The 19766-nt window shown below is 40.1% G+C and overlaps 1 protein-coding gene across 2 annotated transcripts in view; it reads right to left on the bottom strand.

Annotated features, from left to right (window-relative positions):
- Positions 1-19766, bottom strand: part of GPATCH2 (G-patch domain containing 2) — a 181921-nt gene that overhangs the window by 151135 nt on the left and 11020 nt on the right. For both annotated transcript variants that reach the window (XM_065401688.1, XM_065401690.1), the window contains exons 2-3: positions 14506-15222; positions 9491-9552 (exon numbers count right to left, since the gene is read on the bottom strand). In XM_065401688.1, the coding sequence (XP_065257760.1) occupies positions 9491-9552; positions 14506-15222 (779 nt within the window). The remainder of the gene's footprint in view (positions 1-9490; positions 9553-14505; positions 15223-19766) is intronic.

Below are 19766 nucleotides of genomic sequence, written 5' to 3'. Positions count from 1 at the left end.
AGGATTCCAACAAGATTAACTGTCTGTGTTCACTACATGCTCCTGTATTAAAAAATGGATTTGTGGTCCTTAGTGACCTCCTAACAAAAAGATTTGGTCTAACTTTTTTTTTTTTTTTTATAAATGTTTAATTGGTTCCTAGCAGATGGAGATTGAAATGCTGCACTCGTTTCAGCTGCCTGCCCTCCTTCCTTTCCTTTCCCTTCCTTCCCATTCCTTTACTCATCTGTTCTTTTTTCCCCCTTCTTCTTCTCTTATTTTCTGGAGGAAAATTGAATAAAATATATTTTTTAAAAGGCAGTTTATATTGACAATACTGAGCCAACATTTTAGCAAACCAAACTTTCTCATTGTTTAGTTTAGGCATTTAACTATTCAAGACATGTAAAAAAGTAATTATAGCAGAATGCTCTGAGTTAAGTTGTAGTATGTGCAACTACAAGTCCCAGCATACTCAGTGGTATATCAAAAAACAATAGTGTGTGTCAGGAACCCTAGAATTATGCAGTACTTCATAAACATTGCATCCATTAAATGCAGAGAAATGCACAACCTGTGACCTCTAACCTAATCTTGTTTTAACTTAGTGCAGGGATGGGCAAACTACAGCCTGTGGGCCGGATCTGGCCCGCCTGCCATTTTAAGCCGGCCCTCAAGCTCCCTGCTTAACTTTTAACAAGTTTGGTTAAAATTTGCAGGAAATAATGCTGCCCGCTTCTTGTTTACAATGTCACCTGAGAGTGAGAACAGACATTCACATGGCACTTTTGTAGCCAGCGTTGCAAAATATTTACGTGTCAGATATGCTAAACATTTGTATGCTCCTTCATTCTTCGGCCACCATTCCAGAGGACATGCTTCCATACTGATGATGCTTGTTAAAAAAATTATGCGTTAATTATATTTGTGACTGAACTTGTGGGGGGAGAATTGTATGTCTCCTGTCCTGTTTTACCTGCATTCTGCCATATATTTCATATCATAGCAGTCTCAGATGATGACCCAGCACATGTCTGTTTTAAGTACACTTTCATAGCAGATTTGACAAAACTTAAAGAAGGTACCAATGTGAGATTCCCAAAAATAGCTATAGCACTTGACCCACGGTTTAAGAATCTGAAATGCCATCCAAAATCTGAGAGGGACGAGATGTGGAGCACGCTTTCAGAAGACTTAAAAGAGCAACACTCAGATACAGAAACTACAGAACCCGAACCTCCAAAAAAAATAAAATCAACCTGCTGGTGGCATCTCACTCAGATGATGAAAATGAACATACGTCGGTCCACTCTGCTTTGGATCGTTATCGAGCAAAACCCATCGTCAGCATGGACGCATGTCCTCTGGAATGGTGGTTGAAGCATGAAGGGACTTATGACTCTTTAGCGCATCTGACACGTAAATATCTCGAGGCACCGGCTACAACAGTGCCACGTGAACGCCTGTTCTCACTTTCAGGTGACATTGTAAAAAAGAAGTGGGCAGCATTATCTCCTGCAAATTGTAACCAAACTTGTTTGTCTGAGCGATTGGCTGAAATAGGACTGAGTGGATTTGCAGGCTCTAATTTTACATTGTTTTATTTTTGAATGCAGGCTTTTTTGGTACATAATTCTACATTTGTAAGTTCAACTTTCATGATAAAGAGATTGCACTACAGTACTTGTATTAGGTGAATTAAAAAATACTATTTCTTTTGGTTTTTTTACAGTGCAAATACTTGTAATCAAAAATAAATATAAAGTGAGCAGTGTACACTTTGTATTCTGTGCTGTAACTGAAATCAATATATTTGAAAATTTAGAAAACATCCAAAAATATTTAAATAAACAGTGCGATTAATCACACGATTAATTTTTTTAATCGCTTGACAGCCCTAATTTGTTCTAAAACCTCATCTAACGACACCTCAATCTGGGACAGATCTTCAGATTGGGAATGGCTCAGGTTTGGGAATCTCCCTCACATCCTCAGCCGTGAAAACCGATGCAAAGAATTCATTTAGTTTCTCCACAATGGCCTTATTGTCTTTGTGTGCTCCTTCAGCATCTCCATCGTTCAGTGGCCCCACTGGTTATTTAGCAGGCTTCCTGCTTCTGATGTACTTAAAGTTTGCTATTATTTTGGAGTCTTTGGCTAGCTGTTCTTCAAATTCTTTTTTGGCCTTCCTAATTACATTTTTACACTTCACTTGCCAGAGTTTATGCTCCTTTCTATTTTCCTCACTAGGATTTAACTTCCACTTGTTAAAGGATGCCTTTTTGCCTCTCACTGCTTCTTTTACTTTGTTGTTTAGCCACAGTGGCACTTTTTTGGTTCTCTTAAATGTATACCCCAAATTAAAAAACATAGTAAGTTGAGTCTCTAGTATGGTGTCAAGTTTCCATGGAGCTTGCAGGGATTTTATATTTGGCACAGTATCTTTTTGTTTCTGTTTAAATAGTGTCCCAATACTGTAAACCTTACTCACAAAAATACACCTCTACCCCGATATAACGTGACCCGATATAACACAAATTCAGATATAACGCGGTAAAGCAGTGCGCCGGGGCGGGGGGGGGGGCTGCGCACTCCGGCAGATCAAAGCAAGTTCAATATAACGCGGTTTCACCTATACCACAGTAAGATTTTTTGGCTCCCGAGGACAGCGTTATATCGGGGTAGAGGTGTACTATTTGCATGCCTAAGGACTGTATACACTGCATGTCCTAAATGAACAGACTCCAAAAATACAAACGTTTCCTTTTCATTTGACTAGTCACAATAACTGAGATCTTATTTTTATCCAAATGAAACCCCAGATATTTTAGACCTTAAGGCCTCGACCCAGGAAGCACTTATGCAGGTGTTCCTTGTGTCTTGGTAATATGGTGTAGAGAACTCTAATTCATTCATGTTTGTAAAGTACTTTGAAACTGTCAGATCAAGGACAGTATGGAAGCCACGAGCCCCAGTGCAAGCCACCCCATGGGGCTGAAGCCCTGAGCCCCGGCAGAAGCCCTCCCCAGCACCGGGCTGTGGAGTTTTTAATAGCATGTTGGGGGTGGGGGAGAGGGGGGGCTCTGGAAGAAAAAGATTGAAATTCCTTGATTTAGAGGAAGAACAGAAGGTGACTAAGGACGGAGTGCTATAGAACTGCCATAGAAAGCTGGGAGAGGGGAAGGAAGAGGAGGCGGATCCTCCGAATGACACGCTAAGAAAGTGAATAGTCAGGTAGGAGGAGAACCTGGAAAGGACAGAGTCATGAAAAACAAAGGAGGACAAGATTTCAGGAAGAGCATGGTTGATCATGTCAAAGGCATTTGATAGGTCAAGGAAAATTAGGATGAACTACCTGTTCTAAGCCTTGGCTAGGAAAAGCTCATTAGAGACTTTGGCAAGAGTGGTTGTAGCACCGTTCAAGGGATGGAAGATGGATTAGAGCGGCTCTAAAATGGAATGAGAGAGAGAGAGAGAAACTACAGACAGCAACTATAGACAGCATGTTTAAGGAGCTCAGAGATGAAAGGTAGAAGGAATACAGGATGGTAGTTGGAGAAGCCAGTGGTGTTTTGTTTTTTTTGTTTGTTTTTTTTTTGGGGGGGGGTGGGGGGGAGAGATTAAAGCATGCTTATATTGTGAGGAGAGAGCAAGAGAAGAGAGAAAGGTTAAGAAAAAAAAGTAAGGCTGGGGATGAGAGTGGGCATGAGCGAGATCAGGGGATGGGATGAGGTTATTGGGGCAGGTGGAGGGGTTACAGGAGGAAAGCAGTCAAGAAACTTCTGAGTGTGTGATGGGACATGGAGGTAAGAGCTGCAGGATGGCAAAGGAAGTTCATATCATATTTTGTCAGATTTCTCTTAGAACAAATCAGTGAGATCTTGTATGGATTGAGAAATTGAGCCAGGAGAAGGGGAGAGTTTGAGGAGCAAATTAAAGGTGGTAAAAAGGCAGTTGGGATTAGAGGCATGGGGACTGATTAAATTGAAGTAGTAGAGTTTGGGAAAGAAATGGCAGAACTAAAGGAGGAGAGAACATATCTGTAGTGGAGGAAGTCAGCCTGGTCACAGGATTTCTGTCAGTCACTCTGCATTGAGAGAGTAGGAGTGGAGGAAGCAGATGCTGAAGGTGAGCCAGGGCTGGGAGTTGGCAAGTTAGAAATTGTGATGGGATAGAGGGGCACAAGAGCCAAAGGTGGAGGAGAATGGACTATATCAACAGAAAGGGAAGAGAGGAGAAAGCTGAGAGCAGAGGAGAAGTCATCAGCACTGATGAATAGGAAGTTACAGAAAGGCTAAGCTACAGGGTGTGAGAAAAAGAAGGGGTGGATGATGCTGAAACAGACGCTGTTTCAGTCAGACAGTCAGATAGGAGAAACTCATCAACACAAAAATCAGAAGAGAGAGCAATGATTGGTGAAGACCATGTCAGGTGAACAGCCGCTTTGGTGAGAGGCAGAATTGAGCCCGGGGAGCAGATCGAATAAAGACATGAGGGCAAGAGAATGTGAAGCTACGGGATTGGATGGGTGATCAACATGGAAGCTAAAATAACTTAAGATGAGCGTAGGAGATTGTGAGTAGAGGAAGAGAGCCAGGAGGCAAATCTGAGCGAAGGCTGGTAGGGAGGAGTAAGGTGGACAGCAGATGACAGCAAGATAGAGGGGGAGAGAAGAGTCAGATGCAAAGCTATTCAAAGACTGAGAAAGAAGGGGGAGGAAGGAGAGGTTGGAAGCAGCAGGAACAGGAAAGGAGAAGCCTAACACCCACACCTGATCCAGGGCAAGGAGTGAGAGAGAAGCAGAAGCCTCCATAAAAGAAGGCTGTTTCAGAGGCAGTGTCAAATGAAATGATCCAGCCCTCTGAGAGCAAGATAAAATGATATTGTGGATGATCTTTTGAGAGACAGACTGTGCATTTCATAATGTATACACACAAGTGGACTGAATTTAGGTTGTACAGGCAACCTTAATTCTGGCATTTCCTATCTTCTTAGTATTTGATTTTGCAGCTTTATGTTCTTTTAATGTAGAGTTTTGGGTTTTTTTGGGTGGGGGGAGATGTTAAGGAGTTTATGTGCAAGTATAATCAGTGCTGCTCAGATCAGTGTCCTCTTAAAAAGAACGTGTTTGGGCAATATTAGAAGACTATTGAATGTCGCCAAAACAAGAACTTTTATAACTGGCCTGTTAGACCTTTGAGAGTAAAATTAGCCTGTATTTCAGTCTTTTCAAAAGTAGATTTTCGAATAGTAATTATGCTATGAATTAACATCTGCAGAACAACCTCAAAGCTCAAGTTTGGGTTAATGGTTGCAACTGTGAATCCTTTACATTATAAAGAGGGCCATATCACAGCTTGCACTCTTTTCCATTTCAGTAGTATCACTGGCAGCCATATCCTACTGGATGGAAATTCCTACCCTACCTAACATTTCATTCACTATCCAAATGTCATCTCCCACTTTTGATCAACCCATGATGCCTCCATAGCCCACTTCTTAAGTTTTCAAACAAGCAGTTTTGTACATTCTCTCATGCTGCCCATCACACTTGGGAAGAGATGCCTGTGAACATATGCAAAACTACTCCATTATCCTCTTTCAAATCCCTCCTTAAGAAACAATCCTTTTCCGTGATGCCTGTAAAAATCTTGACAATAGTTAGGGTCCTGGTGTGCTGACACCACTGTCTATTATGCTGACCAATATTGTCTCATTGCTTACTTGTACTCTCCCATCAGTCTGTACCTATCTGTTGTATCTTGTTTTATACTTACACTGTAAGCTAAGGTTGCCAACTTTCCAATTGTACTAAACCGAACACCCCTGCCCCACCCCAAGGGGGCAGCCCTGCCCCCAATCACTCCCCCACTCCCTCTCTCCGGCACTCGCTCGCCCCCACCCTCACTCACTTTCACTGGGCTGGGGCAGGGGGTTGGAGTGTGGGAGGGGGCTCAGATCTGGGGCAGGGGGTAGGGGTGAGGGACGGAGGGAGTTCAGGCTCCTGCTGGGGGTGTGGGCTCTGGGGTGGGGCTGGGGATGAGGGGTTTGGGGTGCAGGAGTTGGTGCGGACTCTGGAAGGAAGTTTGGGTGTGGGAAGGGACTCAGGGCTGGGGTAGGGTGTTGGAGTGTGGGAGGGGGTGCAGGCTCTGGGAGGGGGCTGGGGTGAGGGCTCTGGGAAGGAGTTAGGGTGTGCTTACCTGAGGCGGCGCCCGGTCAGCAGCGCAGCAGGGCTAAGGCAGACTCCCTGGCTCTGCGTGGTTCCCGGAAGCAGCTGACATGTCCGACTCCTAGGCGCAAGGGCAGCCAGTCGGCTCTGCGTGGTGCGTGCTGCCCACACCAGGAGGTACCGCCCCCACAGCTCTCACTGGCCGCGGTTCCCGGCTAATGGGAGCTGAGGAGCTGGCGCTCGGGGCGGGGGCAGCGCACGGAGCTTCCCTGATCGCACCTGCGCCTAGGAGCCGCAGGGACATGCCGGCCTCTTCCGGGAGCTACATGGAGTCAGGGCAGGCAAGGAGCCTGCCTTAGCCCCACTGCACCGCCGACCGGACTTTTAACGGCCCGGTCAGCGGTGCTGACTGGAGCCGTCTGGGTCCCTTTTCTACCGGATGTTCTAGTGGAAAACCGGACACCTGGCAACCCTACTGTAAGCTCTTTGGGGCAAGTAGCATCTGTTTGCACAGCACCTAGCAGAATGAGGTCCTGGTTCGTGATTAGGACTCCTATGTATTATGGTAATACAAATAAGGGAATATTTTTCATAGTTCCACTTTATGCAAGTGACATTTTATTGTCTAATTTGGAAACTTAAGAAATCAATTTGGGACTGATTTTTTACAAGAAAGTAAGTGACAGAAGAAACAGTAGCTATGATGTTAAGTGATAGAAAATATTGATAATAAAGCAAATTCAACTGAAACTAAAAGGCATGTACCAACAGGAGCCTGATACTGCTTCCAATTAAGAGTTTTAATGGAAACAAGATCATTCTCTAGATCTAAAAGTCAGTTACCCTGATTCAAACCCAGTGAAGTAAATGAGAAGACCCCTATTGACTTCAATAAGTTTTGGATAAGGCCTTGAAGTAACTAGTCCAAAAATTGAGATTAAAAATGGTGATCATCTGTTGTGACATTATCTTTCCTACACAGAGCAACAATTAATCTCACTATCTTCTAAGAATGCTATTTTGGAACCAATACTTTCCACTAGAAATCCTCACAAAATAGACACAAATAACTGATAAATATCAAGTTACAACATGAAATGGGAACAAAGAAAAAATACAATTCTTGAAATAGAGGTCAACCCTGCAAAATGTATAGTTATAATCCTCTGCAACTCAATTAAAGTTATTGTTGGAAAGGATCAGAAATGATAAAACGGAATGGCTATGGACTGAAAAAAGGAATGTGACACCACTGAAAAAAATTACTACTTATTGTCCAATAATGCCCCCAAGAAAATAATTATATGAACTGATCCTTGCTTTCCGATGTTTTCAACATTGGAATATATGAAGAACAAATAATACTTGGAGGGATATTTCAGTTCAGAAGTAAACGCCATTTATGTCCCAGATTATTTTATACAGGGAAATACAGGTGTTTTAAAAAACAAACCAAACACAATTACACCAAAAAAGTAGGTTAGAAAGCCAATTGTTTTAATCTTACAGTTAAGACATTTACAAAACCATAATACTACAAGTATCAGGGGGTAGCTGTGTTAGTCTGTATCCGCAAAAACAACAAGGAGTCCGGTGGCACCTTAAAGACTAACAGATTTATTTGGGCATAAGCTTTCGTGGGTAAAAAATCCACTTCAGATGCAAGGTTAATACTACAATTAACACTAGCCTCCTGGTAGCTCAATATACAAGGAAATTACAAGATAAACAGATCTCTCTGGTCAAGAAACAAATAGGAATGAATTATAACTTTACAGACAAATAGCTGATAAAAGGAAATTAAACAGGCAATTTCTGCAGAGGATTTGAAGTATCTAAAACAAACCACTGTGAAAAGTTCATGTCACCCGCAAGAAGAAAACAATGAAAAATCATTGTTAGATAATCTTGCACACTAAGCCTTACAAAACAGAAGAGAAAAAAAAAAAATCACAAAATGCTGACGGGAATGCCATGGTACAGGGAACCATATTCTATCTTCTGGAAATGTCTAATTGGAAAAAAAAAAAAAAAAAAATCTGCTCTGAAGTCAGAAAAACTGATCAACTGGTATTTCAAGGATACCATAAATTCCTCAAAGAAGAGTCCTGGGTCAACTGAAGTAAAAAAATATAATTAAGGCCCAAATATTGCTTGTCTTACTTGTATGAACAAGGCAAGCAGGACTTGGCCCTATGCTTTGAAGAAATCCCACTATTAGTAACATTAGTGTGGAAGGATGGAGCAACTGGCACAAACTGATTAAAAACAAATTACTGAGAACTTTTGAGAAACAGTATATGTATAGCCTTTGTATAACCTAACTAATATTGTCTAAATCTGTAATATTTTGTTATTCTGCAACCTGATGCCCCCTTTTATTGTTTAAGAAAATAATCTGCACTTTCAATAAATCCAATTATCATTTAAAAAAATATATTAACTAAAAAGGGGGATTAAGCTATACTAAATTTAAAATACAATTAAGATGGTTACACATGTGAATTGAAAAGATGGTTTAATATACTTCACCACCAGTACCTTTGATTCATAAATATAGTAATCTGCTTTCTGGTGTATGCCAACATGATAGCCTGGGGGCATTAGCTGCACTTTAAATTACAGGTGGAGTTTTACTGATATCACACTGTCCAAAGGAAAAGTGAAAAGTTTAAGATTTGTAGAAAATCCTCAGTGGGGAGAAAAAACTCCCTAAATAATATTGGGCTTTTCAGTCTTATTTTGGATTGATAAGAGACACTTAGTCTTTGTTCAGAGAACTATTATCACTATATCCAGCCCTTGTTTTTTAAAACATTCTGGATAAATGTGGGAAGGGCTACCAGTCTCTTGTGAACTTGTCAGATAGAATACTGAAGAGATTGAGATATGCGAGATGTACTCAATACCAGTCTTAAAACACAATCTTCCCTACTATTATAAGCTTCACATACTAGCCTTTTGAGATAATCAAAAAATTTAATTACACCTCTACCCCGAAATAATGCGACCTGATATAACACGGTAAAGCAGCGCTCCGGGGTGGGGGTGGGGGCGGAGGGGCTGCGCGCCCCGGCACATCAAAGCAAGTTCGATATAATGCGGTTTCACCTATAACGCGGTAAGATTTTTTGGCTCCCGAGACAGCGTTATATCGGGGTAGAGGTGTACTTAAGGTCATTGAGACAGGACACCTTTCCATAACATTTAAGAAGCTGGAAAAAAAGCTATACCTCAACTCACTAGGTAGTCTGTTAAAGCAATTTCACCAACCAATGAAATAACTCGTAATGATTACAGAATTTAAACTGATGCAAAAAAAAATTAATGATGTTTCAGTACCTTGTCTTCCCTCATCATTGGTAAACAAACCAGCATCACTGCTGCTCAGGCTGCTGGATTCACTGTAATAAAGAAAAGAAAGAACAATTGATCTCGCACTTCTAAAATTTTAAAGAGAGGAGTCTGTTCTCAGATAGAACTTAAGCCTGACAAAAATCTGAAAGAAAATAAAATTTTGTTTTTAATCAAACTGCAACTATCCTAGTTCCATTAACTACAGGACATATTATTTTTGTCACATAAAACTACAGGAATCTAATGGGACCCTGACAGTAAGCCAGATGTGACTGCAGCAAGGAGCTGACACAATTGATGCATTTTATCATCTGCTTCCATCAAATACTCACTGCTCGTCTATTGCTATACGATTCAGCTTGATCCCAGAACACCACTGCTCAATAAAATGGGGGGCGGGGGGGAGATATCTCAAAACAAAAGCAGTCTAAGCCTTTCTTCCAATACATGAAATACAAGTCTGGAGAAGGAACTACTGTTCTTAACATTTGCAAATATTCTGGACAATACATTGCTTAAGGATTCACTACAACTATTTTCCTTGGTAAGAAAGAAAAGTGTGCAACAATGACAATCCACTAAATCAAAGTAAAGGTCACCCTGAGAAAAATGAATATGATCAATATGATTATAACAGCAAAAGAGAAAATGCAGGCTATAATTTACTTTTCTGTAACTTCTGATGTGGCCTTAAACAAGATGTCTGTCTATAAGATGGATGCAACACACACACACACACACACACACACACACACACACACACACTATATATATAAAATTAGAGCTCATGGATGAGGGTGAAGTGTTTTGTTCTCCCTTGGTTGTACACAACCATCTCACGTTATTGTAAATTAAAAGTGTGTATCTAAATATTAAACCAGCCTCCTGTGCTTAAACTATAGCACAGACCATGACATTGAGTTTACATCTGGGGTGGAGGTTAAGTGGAGAAATGCTTTTATGTTCTTCAGGGAACTGTATTCTCACAATAATATATATATATATATATATTTTTTTACAGTGAAGTATGGATTAATTTAAAAAAAAAATATGTCAGTTCACCTAAAGACATGAAATCAAGAAAAAGGTGTGCATTTCAAATTAATTTTCAATGTAGTATGCTTTTATGCATGTTACGTTAAGGAAAATTAAACACCTTAAGTATTTTCCTATATTATATAGCTTGTCTTCAATATGAAGCAAAATCCACTTCATTGTATATATTTCAACCTAGACACCAACTTATAAGTATTTTTAAAAATATATATTTCATTTTTGGTTTCATTCCTCACACCCATTCTTAAAAGTTAGCTCTAAACCTTACTCCTAAATTAGCTGTTTTAACTGCTTTTTGGTTTAGACATGAATTTGCTTGCTGGGGGGAAAAAATTGAAATTATTTAGTTTTCCCAATTTCTCTCTCAGAAATTGAAACCAGAATTAGTTTTAGGTTTGGGAAATATCTGACTTCAGCTTCTAGAACTAATTATATGGTTAATTGTTTTTATTGTTCAAACAGGGCTTGAAATCGGGCCTGATGTAGATAGCCAAGCAGCAGTGACTTGCTAATATGTGCAGCTGTCATATTTCTTAAAGATGTGTTCTAAAACTCTGCCATATCTTCTTCTGTATACAGTAACTTCTTACTATATAAGCAGCACTTACAATCTCTTTTATCCCAGTACAGTGAGAGACTTAAGCACTTTACTAAAGATAATGTTCCTCAATACAAAGATGGCAAATCTTATGCGCTATAAAAGTGATCAAGCAGAGCTTGAACCTTGAAATGCTATAAAGCTAAGCAAATCCTAGTGCCTTCTTTTTGCAAAATATCCCCTCCTCGCTTAATTCCATCAGACAGTTCTGCATACTTTTACAATTATAAATGTCCTACAACTTTACATCACACATTTTTAAAAAAAATAACTTTTTTATTAAAGTTTCCAATAAAAAAAAAAAAATTTAAAGTTCAGGAATCCTTTCAGCCATTTGAATTTTGGGAAACAAGACCAAAAAAAAAAAAAAAATATTTCTTTTTCCCCACCACACACACACAAGTTCCCATTTTATAAGGGCTTGCGTATACAAACACTTACTGAGTTCATGGCAAGCTGAGGTGTAAGTCTATCCCGTACTATCCTGCAGCCCACTAAGCATCCATGTAGATTCTGCTGCCACACACTAAAAGTTCCATCCATAGACAGCTCTGATCCACCCACTTTGAAATGAGAATGGATTAAAGTGCATTAAGGAAATATTTTAGATAGGTGGAAAGCTTCAACCAAACGGTTAATTCTAAAAAAGAAATGTGATGTAAAGTTGTGGGACATTTAGAATTGCGAAATATACAAAACTGTCTATGGTGGAATTAAAGTGAGCATAGGATACTTTGCAGAAAGAAGAAACTAAGATTTGCTTTATAGTATTTCAAGATTCAAGCTGTGATTGACCATTTTAAAGATCATCAGCAGGGTCTATACAGATATTTACTGCAAGGTAAATTTATACCCCATCTTGCCATGAACCAAACTGTTCTTACAGGCAAACCTTAAGGGAACCATACTCATCTCTTCCCTTTAAGTTTGCAATTTGAACTTTGGTACTTAAGTAATCTTCACTGAGGCATTTGCTCTTGATCAATTTATATAGAGTGGTGCCATACAATAAAGGCTTTAAGCATTTGAAGACTTCTGCAGAGCACGCTCAATAGACGTAGATTTTTAGCATAACACAATGAAGCCCCTGCCTCTGTTGGGGCATCATACTATAGGCACAGGGACTGCTGCTGGGAGAATTGTAAATGTGGAAGATGTGTCCCATTGAAATATACACACAGGAAAATCATCCAGAAAACAAAGCCTTCATATGTGGACAAATGAAAATTGGCATGGCAGACTTGATAACTCTGGATTCTAGAGTTCAAATGTGACTCAGCAGTATTAGTGAAGCCATGAATCTTACTAAGATGTTTTCAGTAATTTACCTCTTTGTGTCTGCACACAGTTTTAGGAAGACATTTTTATCTCTGCCAATGCTTTCAGAACACAATAGTAGCACAGAGGCTTGCTAGTATGTTTCTTGTTCCTCTTGTGGGATAAAGTGATAGAATCATACAGTAGTAATGCATGTAATGGGCACCATCAAGTTGAAGTCTAGCCAATTGAAAATTAGAGTTAAAAGTAGTTTGAGTACTCCATATGCCTCTGAATCTCCTTGTCAGATTTTGTGGTTTTGCAGTCACATTTTCATCTTTTTTTTTTTTTTTTAAAGAAAAAAAAAAAAGTTTCCCTGCCCCCTGTTGTTGTGTTAAAGACACACAAACAGGTGAAAATGGCAAAATTGACTGTAAAGTGCTGACAAATGACAACATAAACAAACTGCAAACAGAGAAAGTTTTCTCTGAAACTATAAGGACCTTAGCTGTTACAGTATTATTAAGTAAAGTATTTCCAGAAAGGAGCATGTTTTTTAAACTGATAGTGTCCCCTTGAAGCACAAGAATAGATGACAAGTGGAATCCATAAGGGATAGTCATTTTTGTACTTGAAATCAGCAAGCTGCCCTTTTTTGGGTGTTTGGAGGATTTTCCCCTGACCTTGGTTCCCTCCACCCAAACACTGGATACATGAGTTTTGCACTGAAGTATTTTTACCCTCCTCTGGCACAAGACATTTTAAAAAGTGTTAAAATTTAACAAAAAAATTTATGAGAGTACAGGACAAACATGATGGAATCTGAAAGCGTTCCAGACACAAAGGCCCCAACAAGACCTACTTCTGGTCCAATACAAGTATGAAGACACTATGACATTCAGTTTCTTTTCAGTGGCAAGGTGACTCAGGATTCCTGTTGTGATTTAAGAACTGTCTACAGTTCTCAGAAAACAGATGGAAAGAGTATAAAAAGCAACTTCTATAAATACTATCCCCCTTATTGTTTTCTAAATAATTGGAATCAGTAACTTACCAATACTGTTATGCTACTGAATAAGTGACCTCTCTTCTTGCCCTAGCCAAGAACCTATGCATGCCATCGCTACAGCACACCTAAACTATGGCCAACAAGCAAAAGTTTCAATGCAGTTTATAGATAAGACTCCTACAACAAATGAGGAACACTGTTGCTGTCTAGCCTCTAGATTGCCAGAATGTATGTCTTAAATAGGAGTTGCCCCGCTCACAGTTCTGCATTCAGAACCAAACACACTGGATAAACATGATCAGGATCATCAGACCCTGCAGGTAACATCACCTGTGTGTGGTGGAAAATGACACCTTACTGTGTTTCCAAAGTACTATTTTGACAACAATTACTATTGTGGTATGCCTGCTGTCTGGAACAGATTGATGAGGCATACTGCCAAAAGGTCATCATTATCCCATTTTTCTAATGGCAAGCTCAGGTGTTTCTGAACTATAAATTGGTTTTTGCGTTTTGTAAGTGATGTGCATTCTTGGCAATCTATAGACTTTTTATGCCCATGACACACAGACTGTCTAGCGGGTGTATCCATATACTCTACTGATAATCTTCTGATGAATACCAGCAACAACCAAAGCACCAGCGCCTAGAAGTTGGAAAATCTAAGCTATTTAATTACCTTGTGTGTGATTAAGTGCTAGTTCAAATACCATGCATAATACAATAATGTAACATTTAAGTCATTTTTAAATTCCTGTTTTCTTGGTCTTAATATTGAAACAATTAGTATAAATTTTCTTCAAGTAATTGTTTCCTTTGAAATTTCTCTGCCACCCATCAGATTTCCTCTGAATGAATTGCTATAATTTAACATTATACAACATGTTTGAAGTAGCAGTATTCTAGTATTCCTGGATCAGGAAAGACCCCTAACATTAACTGCTTAAAACATACTGCTATTGACTGCATTTTAATTTTGGAATAAAGAAAACAAGACTTGTCAATACCTACACCACTACAGTAGCAATATAAGAATTTTGTTTCAGTCGATAGAAAAAGAAAAAACAATCAATCAATCACCTGTCACTCATGTTCTCATCTGAACCCTTTTGCTCCTCATACTCCATTTTGTCCTTATTTGCCTGGTTCGCTTCTTCACTCTCTATAACCACTCCTTCATCCAAGATTTCTGGTCCTTGCCTAGTTGTAGCTAGTTTTCTTTTTTTCACTTTGCTCTTGGCAAATTCTTGATGTTGGTAAGATCTATTATCATTATCCATTTCTTGATCTCTGCTGTTATCCTGTTGTTGGGTCAATGTTAGTGTATTCGTAACTTCCGATGGTGGATCTATTGCCATGCGTTTCACCTTTCTCCTCCTACGCAGGGTCCTGTTTCCTAAATTGTCAAGAGCCAAATCAGACTCATGCCACAGAGGTCTTTTGCCTCTAATGTTATTTAAATTTGAAGAAGGCCTGCGTTTAGCAACCAACAACTGATCATCAGAGTCACTGTGGTCTTTCTTATTAGTAGTATGATTCTCTCTATAGTCCTTGCTTGGTTCTTCTAGACTGGAATCAGAACCTTCACTTAAACAGTGACTAGTCTCCCAAGGATGATGAGTGGTAAACGAACGTCTTTTTCGTCCTCTCCTTTTCCTTGCCTGGCGTTTTAGAAGACAAGACACGCTGCGAGAGTGATCTCCAGTATCAGCAAAACCTCCTCTGGCTTGCTCTGAACTTTCTTCCAGTGCTGAGACCAGATCATGAACTAGTTCCTCCATAGTCCTCCTAAAATGCCTACATACGCAGAGAAAAAACAAAAACAAAACCGATTACAATGTGCATCAACTTCAGCAGTATGTTTTCATATACCAATATCATTAGTGTCAAAGACCGTCTTATGATCAGCACTTTTAATGCCGTTGTAGTTCTACAGAAAGCTGTCTTCTAAATCAGCCAATACTACAACACACTTATGAGGAGGCTTTCCCTTTATAATGTCACTCTCTCTCCTAACTTCCATCTTAACAATAACAGCCCCTTCAATTTTTGGCAGTCCTCCTAATATTGCTTTTATTTACGGATATTTCATCTCAACATCATAGTTTTCAGGGGGTTAGTCTGTCAGCTGTGAAGACTGGCAAAACCTGTCAATATACAATTAGAAGCAAGTGAGCACATTTTAAATGATCTACAAAGTAGGAAATTGAATATACATTTTTTTCTCCTTTATAGTATATTATTAGATACAACTTTAAAAGTTGTCACTAGAATAAAATGTTTGTGACACTCTGTATCTCAGGGGCACCCCCTGCACCCCCATGTTCATCCTTATAATACGATTGTGTGGTATCCAATGCAAAGTTTGTCATGTCGGGTGTCTTCGGAAGGCTCATGATGCACTGAGCATTGTTATTGTAGTAATGTTATAGTAACGTTAGAGGTTGTAATTTCTTGTATATAGTTATGAGGCTGAAAATGTGTCCTCGTGGCTTAAAACAAGCCCAGGCAAAACTCTCCAGGAACAGAGGGGCAGTTTACACCTCATCAGGGTATGTATGGGACAAACCCAGCCCAGCCTCACAGGAACAAGGACACTGGCCTAGGCAGCAACAAAGGACCTGTTGGACTCTCGAGTGAGTCACCCCCCTTCCCTTGGTCAGTTTGGGACTAGGATAAAGTAATGCTCACTTGACCCTGAAGGGAGGGGGGAAGGGCGCGGGGGGCAAAGCCAAGAGGGAAGAAAGGACATGATAAAGGGGAGAGACGTTTGCCATGCTCGCTCTCCTCTTCCACCTCCATCTACAGACACCACCACCAAGTGACTGAAGCGCTGATCAAAGGGGAGAGCCTGGCTGAAGGGCAACCAGCCAGCCTGTGGTGAAAATGTTTGTAAGGGCACTGAAAGTGTTAAGATCAGCTTAGAATATGTTTTGCTTTTATTTCATTTGACCAAATCTCACTTGTTGTTCTTTGACTTATAATCACTTAAAAATCTATCTTTTATAGTTAATAAATCTGTTTGTTTATTCTACCTGAAGCAGTGTGTTTGGTTTGAAAAGTGTCAAAGACTCCCCTTGGGATAACAAGCCTGGTACAGATCAATTTCTTTGTTAAACTGACAAACTCATATAAACTTGCAACGTCCAGTGGGCATAACTGGACACTGCAAGTTGGAGGTTCTTAGGGTTGTGTCTGGGACCGGACATATTGGCTAGTGTCATTCGGTTGCACTATCAAAGCAGTGGCTAGCCAAAAGTGCTCACTCACATTCTGGATTGTGCATGCTAGAAGTTGTGCATGAACAGCCCAGGAGTGAAGGTTCTCACAGCGAAGCAGGGTAGGGCTGGCTCCCAGAGTCAAGGATTGGAGTGACCTAGCAGATCACCGGTTCAGATAACACCAGGAGAACGTCACAATGTTGTCACAAGATAATTGTCTCTTGATGCTACCTAAATGCCAAGATAAATCTGAAACACTAATTTTTTGATTATGTAAGATTTTTAATAGTGACTAATTGTCTTCCCAAAAGACTGATATCTATTTGATCTTTAAAAATATTGATTCACTAGAGTGACAGTAAGTTGAGAGAACCTTCCCCCTAAATGGAATTCTAGAAGATTAAAGGCAAAGTTGTCCTTTCTGATCTACACACTCACATCAGTAAGAATCGCACAACTTTATGAGAAAACAGACTATCTGACTAAGAGGCATCATGCTGATATGAGGAAAGAATTTTACTCTGCACCACAGCTCACATCACTTCACTAGCATTAAAAAACCATGGCTGGCCCGTGACAACTGCCTCAGACTCGCGGGACTTGCTTGGGCTACAGGGCTGTTTCATTGCAGTGTAGACTTCTGGACTCAGCCCGAGCTCTGGGACCCTCCCACCTCACAGGGTCTTAAAGCCTGGGCTCCAGCCCAAGCCCAAAAGTCTACACAGGGTTCCGCAGCCTGGGAGCCTGAGTCAGCTGGCACAGGCCAGCCACGGGCATCTAACTGCAATGTAGACATACCTATATTTATCACCAAGTATACTTCAATAGGCTCACACATGTGTGTACTTGAGTAAAAAAAAAAACCTAAAGCCAAAACAGTAAGATTTACTGCAGAACACCCAGGTGAAGGAATCAAAACAAATTGATCAGACTGACACCAAAGTAATTAGCCTCCTTTCTTCTAGTGCTCACTACTGTGTTATGCCTGGTGACATATAGTGGAAGAACATTGATCAATAAATTGTGTAGGTGAGTGTCCAGAAGAAAGCTGTTCATATAGTTTTAGAACAGGACAAAAGGAGACATGAGTCAGCCATATTCTACCAACATCAGCAGGTTGCAAATGGAGACAGACTTTAGTCATACAGCACACAAGTTTCCCCTACTCACTCACCCATCACTGACCCCAGGCCTAAAGGTGCTAAGCAGGATGGTCCAATGGTTACACACCAACATGAGGCAGGATACCTGAGCTCTCTTTCCTGCTCTGCCTGTGACTTGTTGTATAATCCTGGACAACTCACTTAACTCATTGTGTCTCAGCTTCCCTATATAAAATGGGAATACCACCACCTTCTTAAATTTCTTGAGTTCTATGGACCAAGAGTACTAGGTGAATTCTAATTTAGTTATGAAAAAATTCAAATTCACCATTAAATGTTTTACCTACAAGGAGACGTCTCTTGAACTGTGCTGCTATTTTTAGTAGTTTCAGAAGTAATTTAAGAAAATAATTTGCGCCAGCTGTAAGACATATCACCATAATCATAAAGACAGAGTAGTACAGTCTACTATCTCAATTTTGATAAATACATGATGCCAAACTGTACGTATGTTTACTTTTCAACTCTTTTTCTACGCCTGCTATAATGACTGAACTCTTATTCCGGTCACTCCTTGACATAACCAGGCATTTCCTGTGCTCCTTGCTAATTACAAGCAACACCTTGGCAGCACCTTCCAGGAATGTGCACCTTTCTGGCACTCACCTTTGAGCAAGAAACACAAATCAGGTACCAGTACTTTTTGCTTCTCCTTAGTCCTTCTGGCTCTCACAAGAAATCATTTTCCTTGCTTTTGAGAAATAACTACAGTAGATATCAGCGAAAGAGGTAGTATAAATAATAATAAATTTATAAATAAAGCATTGTTTATCAAAAAATTCAGACAGAATAAAGTAACTGGTAGCCAATCAAATCTACAGATTGGCTGACAGCCTAGTTATACAGGAAAATCTTGGAATAGGTCCATTTTTACATTTGATAAGTTTCTCTATTTCTGCCATCTTCTCCTTCTCTCCCTTTCTCGTGACTTGTCTACACTACAAATTTTAGCCAACACTATGGCTGTAGTAATGCAAACCATGACTTGCACCAGAGCAGCTTACACCGGTTTCAAAGAAATGCAAGTCATGGTTTGCACCAATACGGGTATATCAGTGACTATTAAAAAAACAAACAAAAAAACCACACACAGAAAACCCAGTGTAGAGAAGGCCTTAGCATACGAGCACATTTGGCCTTACCTACATGGGAAGAAATGGTTTAGTTGTTTGTCAGGGTGGGGTGGGTTTTTAAGTTTTCAGTCAAGTTAGCTTAATGACAGGACAGCCCCCTTAACACCTGTGAAGACAACTTCATATCTTTTCAGGCTCACAAAATAAAAAAGAGTTGTTGAGCTGCATCTTCACAGCTATTAAGGGGGCTTTCAAATTGTTTTAACTTGGCATGAGGGGAGGCTCAGGGTACAACTTTTTTTTTTTTTTTTAATTTCTTGTCAGCATGTAGGCAGTTATAAATCAAGTTCAGCACTTAGAAAAAAAAATTATCACTATCCCATCTCTGGCATAATACTCACTATATTCAACATTTGATAAAATTCAAAATACGTAGGTTGGCAAAAGACTGCTTATCAAGAACATAAAGCACTTCAGTGCAACCTTTGTTCCTTGTTGAATAACACTTGATTAGAATACAGTCTATTTACAGAGCTTTTATTCCCTGGCCTAGACCAAAGTGTTAGGCCCTGTCTACACTGGCAAGTTTCTGCGCAGTAAAGCTGCTTTCTGCATTGTAACTCCCGAGGTGTACACACTGCCAAGTCATTTAGCGCGCAGAAACTGCGCAGTTGCAGCGCTGTAAAAAAAAAACCACCCCGACGAGAGTGCCAGTGTAGACACCCTGGTCGATTACAGCGCTGTGATTGGCCTCCGGGAGGTGTACCCACAATGCGTGTTCTTGCCTCTCTGGTCATTGGTTTGAACTCTACTGCCCTGCCCTCAGGTGACTAACCGTCATCCCCACCCCGTAAATTCCTTTGGAATTTTGAAAGTGCCCTTCC

The sequence above is a fragment of the Emys orbicularis genome, chromosome 3 (genome assembly GCF_028017835.1).
Source record: "Emys orbicularis isolate rEmyOrb1 chromosome 3, rEmyOrb1.hap1, whole genome shotgun sequence".
NCBI classification, from domain to species: Eukaryota; Metazoa; Chordata; order Testudines; family Emydidae; genus Emys; species Emys orbicularis.
Note: the sequence above shows the minus strand (reverse complement) of the source record. Positions and strands in the feature narration are given on the sequence as shown.